Raw genomic sequence first — 16,503 nt, forward strand, 5'->3', positions numbered from 1 at the left:
AAAGTTTTGTTTTTAAATATTACATAATAATAATTAAAATATTATTTTGTAAAAAAATTTTATATTAATTACTTTGCTTTTTATCAAATTTAAAATCTATATTTATTATAAAATTTATTCCTTAAATGCCATTTTAACTAGTATGTATCTTCTAAATATTTTCCTGCTTATCATGCTATGGAGTGGCAATTTCAAGAGTTTGAGAAAAATAAAGACTTGTAAAAAAAAACAATAAAGAAAAAGGCGTATGATTAGGCCAATTTAGAAACAAAATCATAAAAAAATAATAAGAGTTTTTTTTTGGCAGAATAAGAAATATATCAATTATAGACGATTTAACTATGTTTTTAGCATATTACATTAAAATCTTGAAATGACTCGATCTAGAAATTAAATACAAATGAATTCTCTTCCTTTTAATTCACAACAAATCCAATCATGTTTGAAATAACTCCTTTTATAGTAAGTGTATATTTGTAATAACGGCTTTTTTATTTTCCATTTTAAATCAAATGCTCGTTCTGGTAAACCAAAAAAAAAAAAATACAAACACTCCCAATTATTTGATATGTAATATATTTTTGTTACTTTTATGTGTTATATTATATATTGATGCTTACTGTTTTTTAAAATATTTAACGGGAAAAAAACATAAATTTAATACGATATTAAAGTGTATAAAACTTTTGGATGTTGGTAAATTTTATTTTGTAGTGACCGATTGACAAATTTTTTTTATTTTTATATTTTTAAGATTAATGAGAGAAAGAAAATAAATCTTAATTTGAAAATAAAACTCATTTTTTTGGGAAAAAAAAAAGAAAAATGAGAAAAAGAAGTAACACCAACAATTGACACGTGGCTATTGTAGTTGGACGGGAAGCAACACGCGCATCGTGTCGTTTTTCCAAAGGAAGTATATACAGGAGATGAGTGGCGGGCGCAAAAAGGAATACCCATGTAGATTATCTCCAGAATCCCCGCAAGAAAGCGCGAGAAAGAGGAGGAAAAAGCAATGGGAGATTTATACGCTCTGGACTTCGATGGAGTTCTCTGCGATAGTTGTGGAGAGAGCTCCCTCTCTGCCGTCAAGGTCAGCTCTATTCTCTATTGGTTTTGTTGGATGAAATTTCAGAAATGTATTGAAAAACATTACACCATCAACCCATTCGAGCCGTTCCCAGTTTTCGAGAACAAATTACGTATTAAATTTATCTAATTGTTCACTAATTTTTCCTTATCTTGCATACTTGCAGGCTGCCAAAGTGAGGTGGCCGGGTTTATTTGATGGTGTGGATTCGGTCATGGAAGATTGGATTGTTGATCAGATGCACACAGTAAGCTCTTGATTTTGCTCTCATTAGTTGTATGGACGACGCTTGCCAATTGTCATTAAAGTAATCTGGTTTCAACTTTGGTTATTCTGGATTCTCGAAGAAATTGCAATTGAACTCTAAATTAACATGGCAATACCCATAAAATAGAATGCAACATTCATCATTATTAAAGACTGAATTGAAACTTGGCCATGATTGTTTATTCTAATTTCTAAGGTTTTTCACAATTTTGTTTCACATTGGTCGGGACTGCATTGGAATTTTGATTGGGATATATTTACTCCACATGGATTAAACATTGTGGAAATGTAGTAAAATATCAGCATGGAAAGCCAAATATTTAACTCTATATTGGAAGCCTGACAGGTGCTATAGCCAATCTGAATGCTTCACCTCCTTTGAATGGTTGGTATAATGGCATGGCTGATTGTTTGTTGCTTAGTGCTTATCGGGTTAGAAGGTGCTAGTCACTTTCTTATCAAGTCATTAAAATTCTTTGGAATTTTGTGGAAGGTTTATTTCCACATAACGTGTCACATTGTCCTTGTATGAAGCCTTGTGCAAGCAATTCCACACAGAAATAAGTAGCCTTAATTTGACATGGTAAGCTGCATATTTGAACAGAAGCATCACATCTCAGAAAGAAAGGAAAAATTCAAAGGTTATCAAGTTTAAGAGAAGTTATCTTTTTGCACCTCATCTTACAGGTCAACAACTGCTGAATCCACTTAAACTGAGAAGAGTACAGATGAACGTAACTTAAAAAGAATTGCTTTTCATTTTTGGGGTGATAGTTTATGCTTGTGTTAAAAATTGGAATTTATTGAAGAAAGCTATGTTGAAACTAATGCCTTCTAACGTGGCAGGTGCGACCTGTGGTTGAAACTGGGTATGAGAATGTACTACTTGTGAGGTTGTTGGTGGAGATGAGAGTACCTTCTATTCGGAAATCTTCGGTGGGTCTATATATATGCCCATGACTCTGGCTTGAAGCTATCTTTTGGAAATGGAGTATCTAAGATCCACTCTTGTTAGCTTGCTTTATTTTAAATTAGATTTCTTTCTATAATATTTGTCTGGACCTAAAATCTGTGGTTCAATTTGGAAGGTCGCAGAGGGACTAACCGTAGAAGGAATATTAGAAAACTGGTCAAAACTAAAGCCAGTAATCATGGAAGAATGGAATGAAAACAGGGATGCTTTAATTGATCTTTTTGGAAAGGTTAGGGATGAATGGATGGACAAGGACTTGGCTACTTGGATTGGTGCAAATAGGTATATTGATCAAGCTTGTTAAGTTGGAGCATATGTGTAACATTTCTATTAGAGGCATGATCAATGAAACCTAAAGTAATTGATGCGAATAGGTATATCAAAATTGTTAACAGACCAAATTCATAAAGTGATGGCTCAAATGTAAAGCAAAAGATAGCCTAACTAGTAATAACAAATGTTAAACCAGTTGCTTTACATACTTTAAGAATATATATTTTTGGCATAAAACATCGAGTTGACCCTCAGTTATTAATAGAAGATGCATCCTGCAGGTTTTATCCCGGTGTTCCTGATGCCCTTAAATTTGCAAGCTCAACTGTATATATAGTCACCACAAAACAGGTGCAGTGAGTTTCTTTTCCTCTCATTGTCCCCCACTCCCCTCGCTCCATCTTTCTCACACAAACACACACGAGAAAAAGAAAGGAAATTTTGCTAATAAGAAGAGGCAAAGGTTGTGGATATATTTGTAGCTTGACCCAATCTCCTTTTTCTTTCTGCTTCATTTCAGGGCCGGTTTGCGGATGCTTTATTACGAGAGCTTGCAGGAGTAACTATCCCCCCTGAAAGGATATATGGCTTGGGAACTGGGTTAGTGTTATCTGATTAATATTGAGGAGAGCAACAGTGCTCTCTTCAAATTTTTGCTCCTGCTTTGCTTGCCATGATGAGGGTCTTTGAATATTTTATCAGGCCCAAAGTGAAAGTTCTGAAGCAACTGCAACTGAGACCAGAGCACCAGGGGATGAAACTACAGTATGCTCATTGCTTTCAACTGGTCATCAGTTTATCCTGATTTTAATGATATCAACATTTCCATTACAGAGTGATTAGTTGCTGTATTTTACCTCTTCATCTTTCCTGCCTATTTGATCTAAAATTACTGAAAATAGTTCAACTCTCATTTTACTAGCTTTGTGGAAGATCGACTTGCGACCCTGAAGAATGTCATCAAAGAGCCAGAATTAGATGGATGGAACTTGTATCTAGGTATTCTTGTCATTATAATTATAATTTCCCAGTTATAGTTTATATTTTACCCGTTCGTGATTTCAATTGTGTTTCTTTTCCAAGGCATTGTATGTTTTGGTTGGTTGCTAAGATTGATAATTTGAACAGGGGACTGGGGATATAACACTCAAAAAGAGAGAGAAGAAGCAGCTAGCATTCCCAGAATTCAGCTACTCCAGCTCTCTGACTTCAGTAAGAAGCTGAAATAGTCAATGGCATCACCCTTCTGTTTTTTTCTCCAATATTAGATAAACAATTGATTTATCAGTGCCGATTGACACTACAAGTATAAAAGATGATTTAATTAAAATAAATTTTCCATCTCCTCTTTTGTGGAGCTCTGGAACTTATTTAAGAGAATAATCATGCATAAAGTGATATTTTGGTCTATTCAAGGTAAGATGATGTGGCAAGAATTAGATTTGATGATAAGAGATATAGCCAGACTTTAATATTATTACAAAGTCAATGTGTGAGATGCTAATGCTGCAATTAAAATAATCTTTGATGTAACAAAGTCAGGAGAATTCCAGCCAATCACAGCTCTTCTTTCACATGCTCATCAACCTCTTCGTTTTTCTTTGATTGGCGAAGTTGTTCTATGACCTCGTCTAGCGGCGGATCCCCTGTTCTTCTAAAAACTTGATCCCCTATCTTGATTTCATAAGCCTCGTCCTGGCTCAGTAAGAACTCCTTCAACTGTAATTAGGAAGACAGTAAACATCAGATAGTTTTAAGGCAATGTTGTCATAAACATCAGATGGTTTAACGCAATGTTGCCATGACTGAAAAAAAAGACATTGAAAGCTGCAGATAGTGTTGTACCTCTAAGATTTTCTGGCCATCTTCCATGTTGAACATGATTGTGCTCATATCAATTCCCATGAATTTCACTCCAAGGGCTCCTGTTCTCAAAAGTTTGGTCCATTTCATAGCAATTTCAGCTACCTTGTCCTGAAACCCACAATTCCCATTTTACCATTACCAATCATCAAACACAAACAGATCCAGCTCCGTTTGTGAACATAAAGAATCATGTAATTACCTGATCCCGTCGAATCCCCAAACGGAGCTTAACGAACCCGAAAGCAGGACCTATGTGGCGTTTCATGAGTTCCTCCTGAATCTGGGAAAACTCCATCTTATCGAAATCAGAAGGTGGGGGATCGAATTCTGGAGCGGTTTTCTTCTTACCCCACTCTTTCCAGGACTCATCTTCTTCGTCGTCAACAACGTCATCGAGATCATCGGTAATGTGAATCCTTCGCTTGCCTCCCTCGACTCCAACTGGGTAGAGAACTAGCGGCAAAATTATGAGGAGGAGGAGGAGAAAAGAGGAATAATTCTTCATGCTTTAGTTTTTTTCTCCTGTTTACTGTGTTGATTATAAAAACGTTGGAGCGGCTTCGGATATATACTTATATATAGTATTTGCAGCGTAATATGATATGGTAAGAGATTCTTATATAGTTACATTAACAGGCCAATCCTGTGTAGAAAGAACTCAATTCGTTGTCAGTGGAACTCTTTTTTCGAGGTGGTTTCTGTCAATCTTTGAGTGGTAATGACATGTAATATTGTTAATTCTTTCTCCATAAAGAAGGCTATTAAGCTAATTAATTCCTGATCTTTTGATGGGTTCCCAAATCGTTCAGGTACGAAGACTAGAGATGGAGAGAGGCCCAACCAAGCGCCCAAAGGTCTAGATAATGGGCAGTCTCAACTCTCAAGCAACGGAAAAAAGGCCGCGGGTCAGCGATATATGGGCTTGTGAAATGTAGTAGGCTGTGAGTTAAATTTTGGAAGCTTTATTTACTACGTTACCCACTGCAGAATGACAGGTGTTACTTTAACCCCAAAGTGATTTAATTTCACGTCAAATAAATAAAAAAATATTAAAAAACTTATATAATATAAACCTTATATATTTCGTCAGATAGTCAAATTAATCTTTGAGATGATGACTTCGTGACGCATCAAAGAAGACAACAACAAGCACATCATGTCTCTTTAATAGAAGAAAGGAATAATACCTTACAAATTTTAAATAAATTTTTATATTTTTATTATATTGAATCAAGATTTTGTATTTTTATTTTTAATAAAATAAATTTTTATATTTTTATTTTAAATTAAAATATTTTTTTAATTATTCTATACAGTATGATATTAACATTTTATGCTAACATATATTACAATTAATAAAGATGTAATGTAATAACATATCATAATTGATAAAAAAGTAAGATGATAATATATCATAATTAATAACAAAATGATATGATAATATAATCGTACGATTTTTTTTTACTCTTCATATCAATCTTATATCAATATCATGTGAATATAAAATAATAAATAATATTTTAATTAATAATAATTAATTAATTATTAATTATAAAATTTTATTTGATTTAATATAAAATTATAAAAATTTAATTAAATAAAATAAAATAACCAAGTCGCGTTATAAATGGAGTGAAAGATAGATGAAATTTCAATTCTTGGGTGGACCACCCAAGTTATTAGTCATATTTGCTTGAGTGAACCAGGTCATTGACCAAACAGATAAGTAGTAAATCAAGGGTCTTTCTTATCCCGAAGCAGTGATAAAAGTCAAGGTGGTGGTTGATGGTAACTATAGTCACTTTTTATTTTTTTTTTATTATTTATATAAAATTTAAGATATATAAATTAATAAATTTATATAATTGTTTTTTAATTGTTTTTCATGTAAAATTTTGGATCTGAAAATAAGTAAAATTTTTTAAACTTTTCTGTTTGTTGAACTTTGACACATGATTTAGACGTAATCCTAACAAAAGGTAAGCATCTTTCTGAGCAGACCTATTTGAAGTCTAAAAAGATAAGTTGATTAATTCAATGAATCTTACTTAATAGCCTTATATAATAATAATAATAATAATAATAATAATATACAAAGAACCTTGGATGAGCATAAAAATTGCTTCATATCGTCCAGCTATTTTGTTATTCTAATACTAGTCTTTTTCAGCCTTTCTTTGAAAAATTTTGGTAAAGTGACTAAACAAGCTAGCTTTCGTGAGGTGATGGCAATTGGGCATTAAATGGTGTCGTTTTTTTTTGGGAAAAATAGATTGGATACTTAATTTGTACCACAGAAAAATAGGATGCTTGCTCCATCTGGCACCACTACTTTGAGTACACAGCAATGTCCTCTACTTGACAAAGGCATTTTCATCCTATTAACTGAGAAACGTTGCTTTGAATTTTGTGGACCATTGAATGGTGCTACAACGGCATCTACACTAGGCTACAAGAACGGATAGGGTGGGGATTATAGTCCTTCCTCATAGTCCTCCTTGGAATGGCATACTAAAGAATCTTTAATTACTCTTTAAATATTTATTGGTTTCCATGCTGGGAAAGAGATGGTCTGACACGAACCTTAGTTCCAAGTTTCTGACATGGTAATAAGATTTGTGGACATTTTATCCGAATTCAAAAACGATTTGAGGTATGATATCAATAAAATTTTTATAAATTTATGATTGGTCGTGCATGTGTGATTGTTACCAAATCTCATCATAGGTAGGTAAAGAAGGAATTTTGAATTTATAAATATGAATACTTTAAAAATTTAAACTCGATTTCAATGTCTTGCCAAGTACTTTAATAAGTAGAGTATGCAAAGCAACTTGACCTGTAACGAAGACATTATAAATTTAAATAAAAAAATTACAAAATGTCATATCATATAATAAAAAATAAAATTTTAACTTATAAAAATGAATATTTTATTTTTAATAAATTAGCTTTGTGGAAGAGAAAATGACCCGTGACAGTAACAGGTGGTGAAAAAGGATTGTATTTTATATATTTGAAAGTGAATCAACCAGCCAAATTTTCTAAATTTGGTTTAAGTATCAGTCTTTGTGGGCTTGTGTGCTAGTTGCAGGTGGCGGGTTGGTAGGTCCATAATTCCATCAGGTTTCCATCACAAATTCACAGTTCCGCTTTAAAGTTCTGAGTTTTGTCTGCCGCCAAGAGCCAACTCCCGCGCATCAGCCAGAGCCAATAGAGCCACCAGTCCACCCACTCCTGTACATCCATGTCTTAACCAAGGAAAGCCAATACCCCATTTACTAGAATCCGCACAATCTGATTATCGTTTTTTTCTTTCCTGAACACCTTTTTGGCATCATTGGATCATACAGACTCACCTGTCATTCCATGACTGCATGCACAATTTCTGCATTGTTTTCCTTTTATGCCTGCCAGCCAGCTCATGATTTTGTCCTACTTAACAAAAAGCCATCGCCATTTTTAACAAGAGAAGGCATTTTGGGTAAACCCAGTTTGGAAGTAGTTGTAGGAAATGTGTTAAATATTGTTCAAAGAAAAGTAAAGGAAGTTGTCTTCAACTTGGTCATCTGCAAAACCAACTCTTGCCTCAGTTGAGCGGCCCATGTGATCATTTTTCAGTTTCTATTTGGTATCAGAATCATTGCACCTAGACATTGGTGTGCCAAAATTCTTCTCCTTTTTGTAATTGTTCTTTTATTTTATAGTTCTTGAATTATGAGCAATTTTAATCTTAATATATAAAATTTCAGAAAGATATCACTGGTATTAAAATCATGAATAAAATTTTCGCATACCAATGTACCAAGAAGAAATTTCTTACTGGTCAATATTAATAACTTCAAGCAGTAACTGTAACTGTGAGTAACAGGTGCATGTTTCAACCTTATGTCTTGAAAGTCTGTATAAAAAGTGGTCTGTCTTTAGACCATTTCAGCATTTTAAAAAAGACTTTGCCATCCACTCTTCTCCCAAAGATCAGTTTCTGTCTGTGTTTTCACTGTGGAAGTGTAGCAAAGTCTTTTGAAACCTCCATTAATGGCTGCTCTAAGGAGCTTCGTCAAGAAAAGATCTTTAACATGCAACGAGCTCATGATGGCAAGGAGGCTGGTCTCCACAGAACCCACCATTGATTCTCCTTCTTTTGCTCAAAGACTCAGAGATCTCCCCAAGGATCTTCCTGGTACTAAAATCAAGAGGGAAGTTTCCCAGGTAATCTCTCTCTCATCCCCTTTAGCTCCCATTGAATTTTTCTCATATCTTTTGGTATTATACTACTGTACTATATTCTTGGCCATTATTCTATTGATTTCTTTTCAGCTTTTCGAAAGTAGTTTATCATTCAAGATTAACATAATTTCCATAATCTGAGAATGTTCTTACATACTTGATTTTGGTTGTTTTCAATCTCTTTTATGCAAAATCTTCTTCTCTTTTCAGTTTTCCATTTTGTTGTGTTCTTCTCTTCCAGTGCTTCTCAGCCTATTAAGAGTTGTTCTATTCTTAAAAAAGGAAACTTCCTTTTTCTTTTATCTTTAAAACTGATCCTTTTATTACTTTCCGCCATTCAGGAAGTGCCACTTATAGATCCTCTGTATTTTGTTTACTTCATTGAATTGTCTTTCAGCTGAAAATAATTCCTCGTATAGCGTATTTGTTGGTTTTTGCTTGGTGAAGACATTTTAATCAAGTGAGCTTGCAGGTGGAAAAGGAAGTTTTAAGGATGGGCTAAGCCATGCTTAACTGTCAAAACCCACCATAATATGCTAATTAGGCTTTCTAAAGAAGGAGGAAAAGCTGAAAAAGTAAATGATAAGATGGGTCTAATGGTGATTATTTTAAAATTGTGCTTAGGCCATGTTCTTTAATCAGTATGGGGACTGTCATAACTCGTGAGCCTGTTCCATCAATGAAAGGATTATCCTTTTTTTTAATAATTTAATTCTTCATATTTTCAGCTAATTGGAAGAACACCCCTTGTTTTTCTTAATAAAGTAACTGAAGGCTGTGGAGCATATATTGCTGTGAAGCAAGAGATGATGCAACCCACTGCTAGCATCAAAGACAGGTATTACTTACTTCAGAGCCCTCCATGGAATTCGTAACTTTTAAAATTTATTAAAGTTTTAGAGATGTAGACTATTTGATATAGGCCAAAAGGAAATTAATTAGACACTTCTATTTCACCAGACCAGCAATGGCCATGATCGCAGATGCAGAAAAGAAAAACTTAATTGCTCCAGGAAAGGTCGGCTAAATGGCTTTTCTGAATTGTTGATGCAAACTGTGAAATGCTATATGATTCTGATTTGGTGTTGAATTAACTTATTTATCAACCATATGTTTAGACAACTCTGATAGAGCCCACATCCGGTAACATGGGGATAAGTATGGCATTTATGGCAGCCATGAAAGGTTATAAGATGGTTCTAACCATGCCTTCTTACACAAGCTTGGAGAGAAGAGTGACCATGAGAGCATTTGGAGCTGATTTAATACTCACTGATCCCACCAAGGGGATGGGAGGGACGGTGAAGAAGGCTTATGACCTTTTGGAGTCTACACCAAATGCTTTCATGTTGCAACAGTTCTCAAATCCAGCCAACACTCAGGTGCAGTCTTACATCATTATTTAATTCTGCTTTATTGACATGTTAACAATTATACTTGGGTTAGATCTCTAAACCTTGCTTTTGCTAATATTTTATCACTATGTTATACATACATATGTATAGTTTTGAATTGACAATGAAATCTTCATTGAATATGTCCTCAACCTCTTGCTGTCCAAATGTAGATTAAATGACTTATTTGAGTTATTTCAAACTGGAAAAACAGGTGCATTTTGAAACTACAGGCCCTGAGATCTGGGAGGATACTCTCGGTAAAGTTGACATCTTTGTAATGGGAATAGGGAGTGGTGGTACTGTTTCTGGTGTCGGACAGTACCTCAAATCCCAGAATCCTAATGTAAAGGTAACTAATTATTTCTTCCCAAGTTCACTCCTTGTAACAACAGGACAAGAGTATGCTTTTATATTGCTTCATTTCATTGCTGATGTTTGATTGCTTTTTTAATGATAGATTTATGGAGTGGAGCCTGCAGAAAGTAATGTATTGAATGGTGGCAAACCAGGTAAACTTTGTGCTGATCTTACTTCTATGTTGTTTTCCTTCAGGTAACTTCTCTGTATGCAAGGATGAAAGCAATAATTAACTAGAACAATATTTGAAGCTTCGGAATTGTTTAAGTTGGAGCAATGGCAAGTGCTTATAATTAGTTACTGGTTTCTTAGTTGGTTTTTTTTAATTAACTCAGCAGCCAGATAAAAACAGAGAATTACCAGGAAAACAGGACAGTAAAGATAATGATTTCATTTTATATAAACTCCCTTGCAGTCTCTGATATTATCAATTGCAACAGGTCCTCATCATATTACTGGCAATGGAGTTGGGTTCAAGCCGGATATTCTGGACATGGATGTAATGGAAAAAGTTCTTGAGGTAAACAATGCCCTATTTACGGTTTTAGTGTCAGGAAAATATTTTAGAGAAAGGGGAAGAGAATAAGAATCTGGTATCTTGTGCTGGATATCTGGTTCGTTGGTGCTTATGTTGGGATATTATTGACAGATCAGCAGTGAAGATGCAGTAAATATGGCAAGGGAATTGGCATTGAAAGAGGGGCTTATGGTAATAATCCTAATCATGTTTCAGTTCTTTCTTGTCAATAGCTTCCTTACATACGTCAAAATATTTCGTTCTTGTTCACAATTTCACTTAAGCTAACCAGAACTTATTTGTGTTTAGCCAAGTTCTTTCACTTATGAGCTTTTTCATTTTGGTTACTATTTAGTACTATTTGTTGGTATCTAGGAATATGACTGTCTTTCAGAATCCTTTTAAAATTGCAATATAAGTACCAGACTTTTGGGTTCGACATTTGCAAGCTCTTAGACTGGTGCTTTAGGTGAAATTTTGTTGACACCTGTCTGACTAGATAATTCTTTCATCCTCATTCCTCTGTTATATACAACTGAAAACCCCCAATTTCTTTTGGAAATCATTAATCATGATGGAAGACACCAAGAAACCTATTATTGTTTCTGCTCTGGGTAGATTTCCTATCTTCTTTTCTCTCTTATGTGTGCACTTCTTCATCGTGAAAAGGCATGAATGGACTGTGACTATGAGGCTTTAATGCTCTATAACTAAGATCTGCCAATGCTTTGTGGTATGTAGGTTGGGATATCATCTGGGGCCAACACTGTTGCAGCACTAAAACTTGCAAGAATGCCTGAGAACAAAGGCAAATTGATTGTGGTAAGCACTTCTCCTCAATTTCCCATGAAGAGTATATAATTACAAGTTTTTTAGCACGAGAGCATAAATTATATTACGGTATTGTTCTTTTTATGACATATGTGAGATCTTTAGACAATGTAAAATTTGAGTAGCGTAAACATGTTCTGAATAGCAATTGATCTATTGGTTTGGGTGATTCTATGTTTGATAATAGAAGGCTATACTTTTCAGAGTATATTGAATTTTTCTTTCATTTTGTGTAATGCAATATCAATGGTGATTCTAATTCGATGTTCTTTTTGTTTTTTTATGAAAAACGGACTGTTCATCCAAGTTTTGGGGAGCGGTACTTGTCCTCGGTCCTGTTCCAAGAACTAAGGAAAGAAGCTGAAAACATGCAACCTGTTGCAGTTGACTAAATGCCTTCAGAGTCCATGTTCAATGCCTCATGCCTCATGTTAGGAAGCTCTTGTGAAACCAAATGTTTCGTATTACAAGGAAGCATCTCTGGCATACGTACCAAATGTTTCAATGAGATATTTGTATTCAATTTTATTAGGAATATCTCTTCTGAACCCAACTGTTTCAATTTACTCGTTGAACTCTGTTGAAATCAAAACAACAACTTGGTCGTCTATAAAAATTTATATGCAGAATACAGTTCACTTATTGTGCCTTCAACGACTGCCTTAAAGATCCATTTTTGGTCTACACAAGCAATGAATCCGTCCTCATAACAATTCATTAGCTAAATCAGTGACGATAACTTCACAAGATGTTAGTGGATGAACATTTGATGCTGACCAATAAGGAAAATGAGTCTGATAAACATAGATTATGAACTTCCAAAAACTGAGCCCAGTTTTCTCCATGAATTGTCTATGCAGTGTTACGGCCCGTGAATTTGCACAGCATGAGAAAGGCCCGGTGTGACCCATGGTTGCCAAGCTCAGATGGAAACTCCCGTTGGCAGGCCATGGAAGGCTAGCCCATTACATGAGAACAGTACCAAGAAATCGATTCGTCATCAAACTAATTTCGGTCCTCCTTCGCTAGGGAGACCTGCTATTCCATGACAGCAGTATAGTTTATCAGGACCAAGGCAAACAAGAACTTCACGCATCCATGATAATGGGGTTTGCAACGTACAGAACCTTCCGAAGTGGCTCACAGAATACTGACACATCTTCTCAACTCCATAAAAGTAGTCCTGTGTTGTTGGTGTTCAAGTTTGTAACCTCGAAATCCCCGTTTTCTTCTAACTCCAAAAAGCGAGCTCCAAATGGGTTCTCACTACTTTGAACAAAAAGGCCAGGTTTTGACCATTGCCATGAGAACGAGCAACAGTCCCTTGGCTTCTTAGCTTCTGGTCATTTGTTTTTCCCACTTTTGTAATCTTGGAATATACACATTAATGAACAATAAATAACAAATCAGTACTGAATCAATAAATAACTTCATATACACTACTCTTTGTCTGAAGATCAGAAGGGAAAAAAATCATTGCAATCAATTTGAACATGAAAACCCATGGTCGATACATCTTTTGCTCCAAAGGAAGTAGCATCACCCTCACCTGGAACCTCATCCACAACAATAGGATCATTGTGTATGGGAATCCACTCTTCATCGAACTCATCATTGCACTCATCACAACATAATCCTTCCTTAACCTCAGCCTTATAAATATCATGTCCTTTAGCTTGAGAGTTGATTTTTGCACTTACAATTGATTCATTCTAAAAAACACAGACGATTGAAAGGAAGAAATGCATGTAAATATAACAAAGACGAACAAAATAAAAGAAGAAATTGAAGAACAGATGAGACACGTGTTTCCTTTTTGTTTGGCGAAGCTGTACCTCTCTCCTCATCTTCTTCATCATCCACACTTATTTTCCCTTTAGGAATGAGGGCAAAATGTTGATTCAATAATTAGCAATAAACTAAGATCAAAATGGTTAGCATGATGTGGTGTGAGACATGCTCAAGAACTGAGGTTCATCCAACTATCAGTCCATTTTTGGAGCCTTGACAGCTGATCACTCAAAAGGAAAAGAGAAAGATTGGAGATCAAATATCATGATCTCATTTCTCGAAGCATTGACTCCTTCGAGAAAGATTGGAAGAAATTATATTCTGCCTTGTTACCTGAAAACAGAGACTGGAGTGACGCGGACGGGAGAGGTTCTGGAAGCAACAAGCAATCTCTGTTGATTTCTTCTCGGTCCTTTAATAAACAGGGGAGGCAGAACCAGAGTTGGGATGGCAAAGTGATAAAATTCATCACGAGGGAACGAAATTTTAGATTTTAAATACAGTTTGATCATAATTTTATAGGTTTTGAGAAAACAAAATTTCATAATCCGACCTTAGCTCAGTTGGTAGAGCGGAGGACTGTAGTTGTTACATGCTGTCATCCTTAGGTCGCTGGTTCGAATCCGGCAGGTCGGATACTTTCTCTTTCTTTTCTCACCTAAGTCTATTTAAATTTTATTTACTATTAACAAGGTCTCTATTTAAATTTTACAAAAGATTAACAAGATCAAGCCTTTATAGCGCTTATGATTAAGGTGTGAGAATAAAAAAGATAAATTACGTTTTAATTAATGACAATCTCTATATAAATTAGATGAAGCCTTTATAGCCCTTATGATTAAGGTGTGAGAATAAAAAAGATAAATTATGTTTTAATTAATAATAAATAGTCAATGGTTAGCTATAAAAACTTATTTGATATAATAACATGATCAAATAATCTTTTTTCAATATAATAAAAGCTATGAGAATTAGAAATCCGCTTTAAGTTTACAAAATCCACCATTTCTTTAAAATGGAACTTAAAATTTCAATTTAAAATTTTTAATTGCTTGAATGAAATTTAATGCTTAAAGGTATTTCTCTATATTGCATTTTAGTTTTGAGGTAAGTATTTCTTATAGTAAAATGGAAATAGATAGTCCATTTATTTTTTTTAAAAGAAAAAATAGTCCATTTTCATTAAAAATTTATATAAATATTAATGTTCATATGAGAATGTTTAAATATATAATTCCTATCCATTTTCAAGTGCTAATTCCATAAATTGAAAATTTTAAACTTTTGTTTTTTCTTTTTATGCCAGCTCTTAATCCTAACTAATTGCTGCCATCTCCTTGCTATTGCATAAAGATGAGCATACTGTTAAAATGGTTAATTCAATTCTATTGTTTTATTTTAAAATTATTTTTTTAATTTAAAAATTTGAACTCTCTCTTAAAAAATTGAAACCGAATCATTTAATGATAACCCAAAAATAATGATAACCAAAAATCGAAAACTAACGTATTTTAATTAGTTTGGTTTAGTTACTGAAAACCAAATTTATGAAAAATACACTAAAATTAAATACATGTTAGATATTAAATAATGTTTGATTTACTTGCTTTAGCTCAAATCAGCGTGATTCTAAGTATAATTTCTTCACACCTTAACTTAGCTATAATAAAAGTTAGAATTTCTTTGAAAAAATATTTGTGTAACCAATAAAATTATCCCTTTTTATATAAGTATATATGAACATTTTCCACCTCAGTTAGTTCGGTTGAAAATTTTTTCAATCAAAAATCAAATCGATTAAACAGTTATAAATAAATATATTTAATTAAAATAATTGAATAATGAACTAATCGAATTGAAAAAATTAAACTTCTTTCAATTTGATTCGATTTAAATTTACACGTTGCACTGTTGTACACATATTTGTACGACGATAAGAAGACATAATTTATAACCAAATACACATGGCTTAGGTATTAATGAAGCAATATCTATAGCATTAATGAAAAATAAAAATGAAGATTATATATAAAAAAATGCTAAAATATTTTGAATAAGCTTCTTTCTTTACCTCTTTATGCTATACTTGGTAGGAAGGGAAGACAGTAGAGGGAAAGAAAACGTGAGGAAAGAAAAAAGGCAGAGCGAGAAAACTTTTGTTTTTTCTTTTGTATTTAGCATGAAAAATAAAATATATATAAAAAATAAATTATGCATAAAATTATAAATAAAATTATGAATAGATAACTCTAAATCAGATCTTGTTCATGAAAAATCGTTAATAAATTAAAATTATTATTTTAAATTTTTTTTGTATGTCTGATAATTATTTATTTAATAAATAAATAATAGTATGAATATAACATTATTTATAGACTTCTAAATACCGCAAAAATTTATTCTTGACGGAATTTAATATAATCTTAATCGGTACTTGTTAAGCAATTTGTTAACGTTTTCAATTTACTCCTAATAAATGCATGTGATCCTCGTGACGATAGTCAAAATCAATGGGTATTAAGATTGTTTATTTTATAATTAATCCCTCACAATCTCTTCTTAAATGCAAACCCTACCCTTTTCTTTTATTGGCATAACTAAAAAAGGTTTAAATTATTTAATAAAATTTAAATGTAATTTTATTATTTTTTTACATTTAATTGAGGTCATATTTTTATTTTAAGTTAAAATAAATCGTTATAACTAACTAATAATTGTTAGTTAAAATTACAATTATTATTTTTATATTATTTTGATTAATAATAAATTATTTTTTAAAAAAAGTCACATATAAAATGATAAATGTTGTTTTGAATAACGATAATTTTTTTAAAAGATAATTAATGATGTTTGATTAATTATTAATTATAAAAATTAATTAATATTTATTTGAATATATTAAAATAAATTT

At 33.0% G+C, this 16,503-nt stretch overlaps 3 protein-coding genes and 1 non-coding gene across 5 annotated transcripts; 3 read left to right on the forward strand and 1 right to left on the reverse strand.

Annotated features, from left to right (window-relative positions):
* The first annotated feature begins 949 nt into the window (after positions 1-949).
* LOC110413636 (ribosomal RNA small subunit methyltransferase G) lies at positions 950-3,986 on the forward strand. Of its 2 annotated transcripts, none has more exons than XM_021424525.1 (9): positions 950-1,093; positions 1,257-1,337; positions 2,204-2,293; positions 2,446-2,612; positions 2,885-2,954; positions 3,124-3,203; positions 3,306-3,390; positions 3,526-3,602; positions 3,732-3,986. In XM_021424525.1, exons 1-9 carry the CDS (start codon positions 1,016-1,018, stop codon positions 3,745-3,747), a joined length of 744 nt encoding a protein of 247 aa, XP_021280200.1. In that variant the 5' UTR covers positions 950-1,015; the 3' UTR covers positions 3,748-3,986. The 2 variants fall into 2 exon arrangements, with proteins under 2 accessions (XP_021280200.1, XP_021280199.1); XM_021424524.1 differs by having other exon boundaries at positions 3,306-3,368.
* Positions 3,987-4,044: 58 nt separating this feature from the next.
* LOC110413637 (LDL receptor wingless signaling/trafficking chaperone) lies at positions 4,045-5,153 on the reverse strand. The gene is made up of 3 exons (XM_021424526.2): positions 4,669-5,153; positions 4,449-4,577; positions 4,045-4,322 (listed from the first exon to the last, which is right to left on the reverse strand). Exons 1-3 carry the CDS (start codon positions 4,972-4,974, stop codon positions 4,161-4,163), a joined length of 597 nt encoding a protein of 198 aa, XP_021280201.1. The 5' UTR covers positions 4,975-5,153; the 3' UTR covers positions 4,045-4,160.
* A 2,512-nt stretch (positions 5,154-7,665) lies between these two features.
* Positions 7,666-12,454, forward strand: CYSC1 (cysteine synthase C1). The gene is made up of 10 exons (XM_089783013.1): positions 7,666-8,681; positions 9,428-9,537; positions 9,660-9,717; positions 9,818-10,081; positions 10,308-10,445; positions 10,554-10,605; positions 10,894-10,973; positions 11,103-11,162; positions 11,712-11,791; positions 12,094-12,454. The coding sequence occupies exons 1-10, from the start codon at positions 8,508-8,510 to the stop codon at positions 12,191-12,193; spliced, it is 1,116 nt and encodes a 371-aa protein (XP_089639139.1). The 5' UTR covers positions 7,666-8,507; the 3' UTR covers positions 12,194-12,454.
* A 1,686-nt stretch (positions 12,455-14,140) lies between these two features.
* TRNAY-GUA (transfer RNA tyrosine (anticodon GUA)) lies at positions 14,141-14,228 on the forward strand. The gene is given in 2 exon segments: positions 14,141-14,177; positions 14,193-14,228. It is a non-coding gene; the product is annotated as a tRNA-Tyr (tRNA).
* Positions 14,229-16,503: the final 2,275 nt, after the last annotated feature.

The sequence above is a fragment of the Theobroma umbraticum genome, unplaced genomic scaffold, assembly GCF_002168275.2.
Source record: "Theobroma umbraticum cultivar Fairchild unplaced genomic scaffold, ASM216827v3 scaffold_4.1, whole genome shotgun sequence".
NCBI lineage: Eukaryota > Viridiplantae > Streptophyta > Magnoliopsida > Malvales > Malvaceae > Theobroma > Theobroma umbraticum.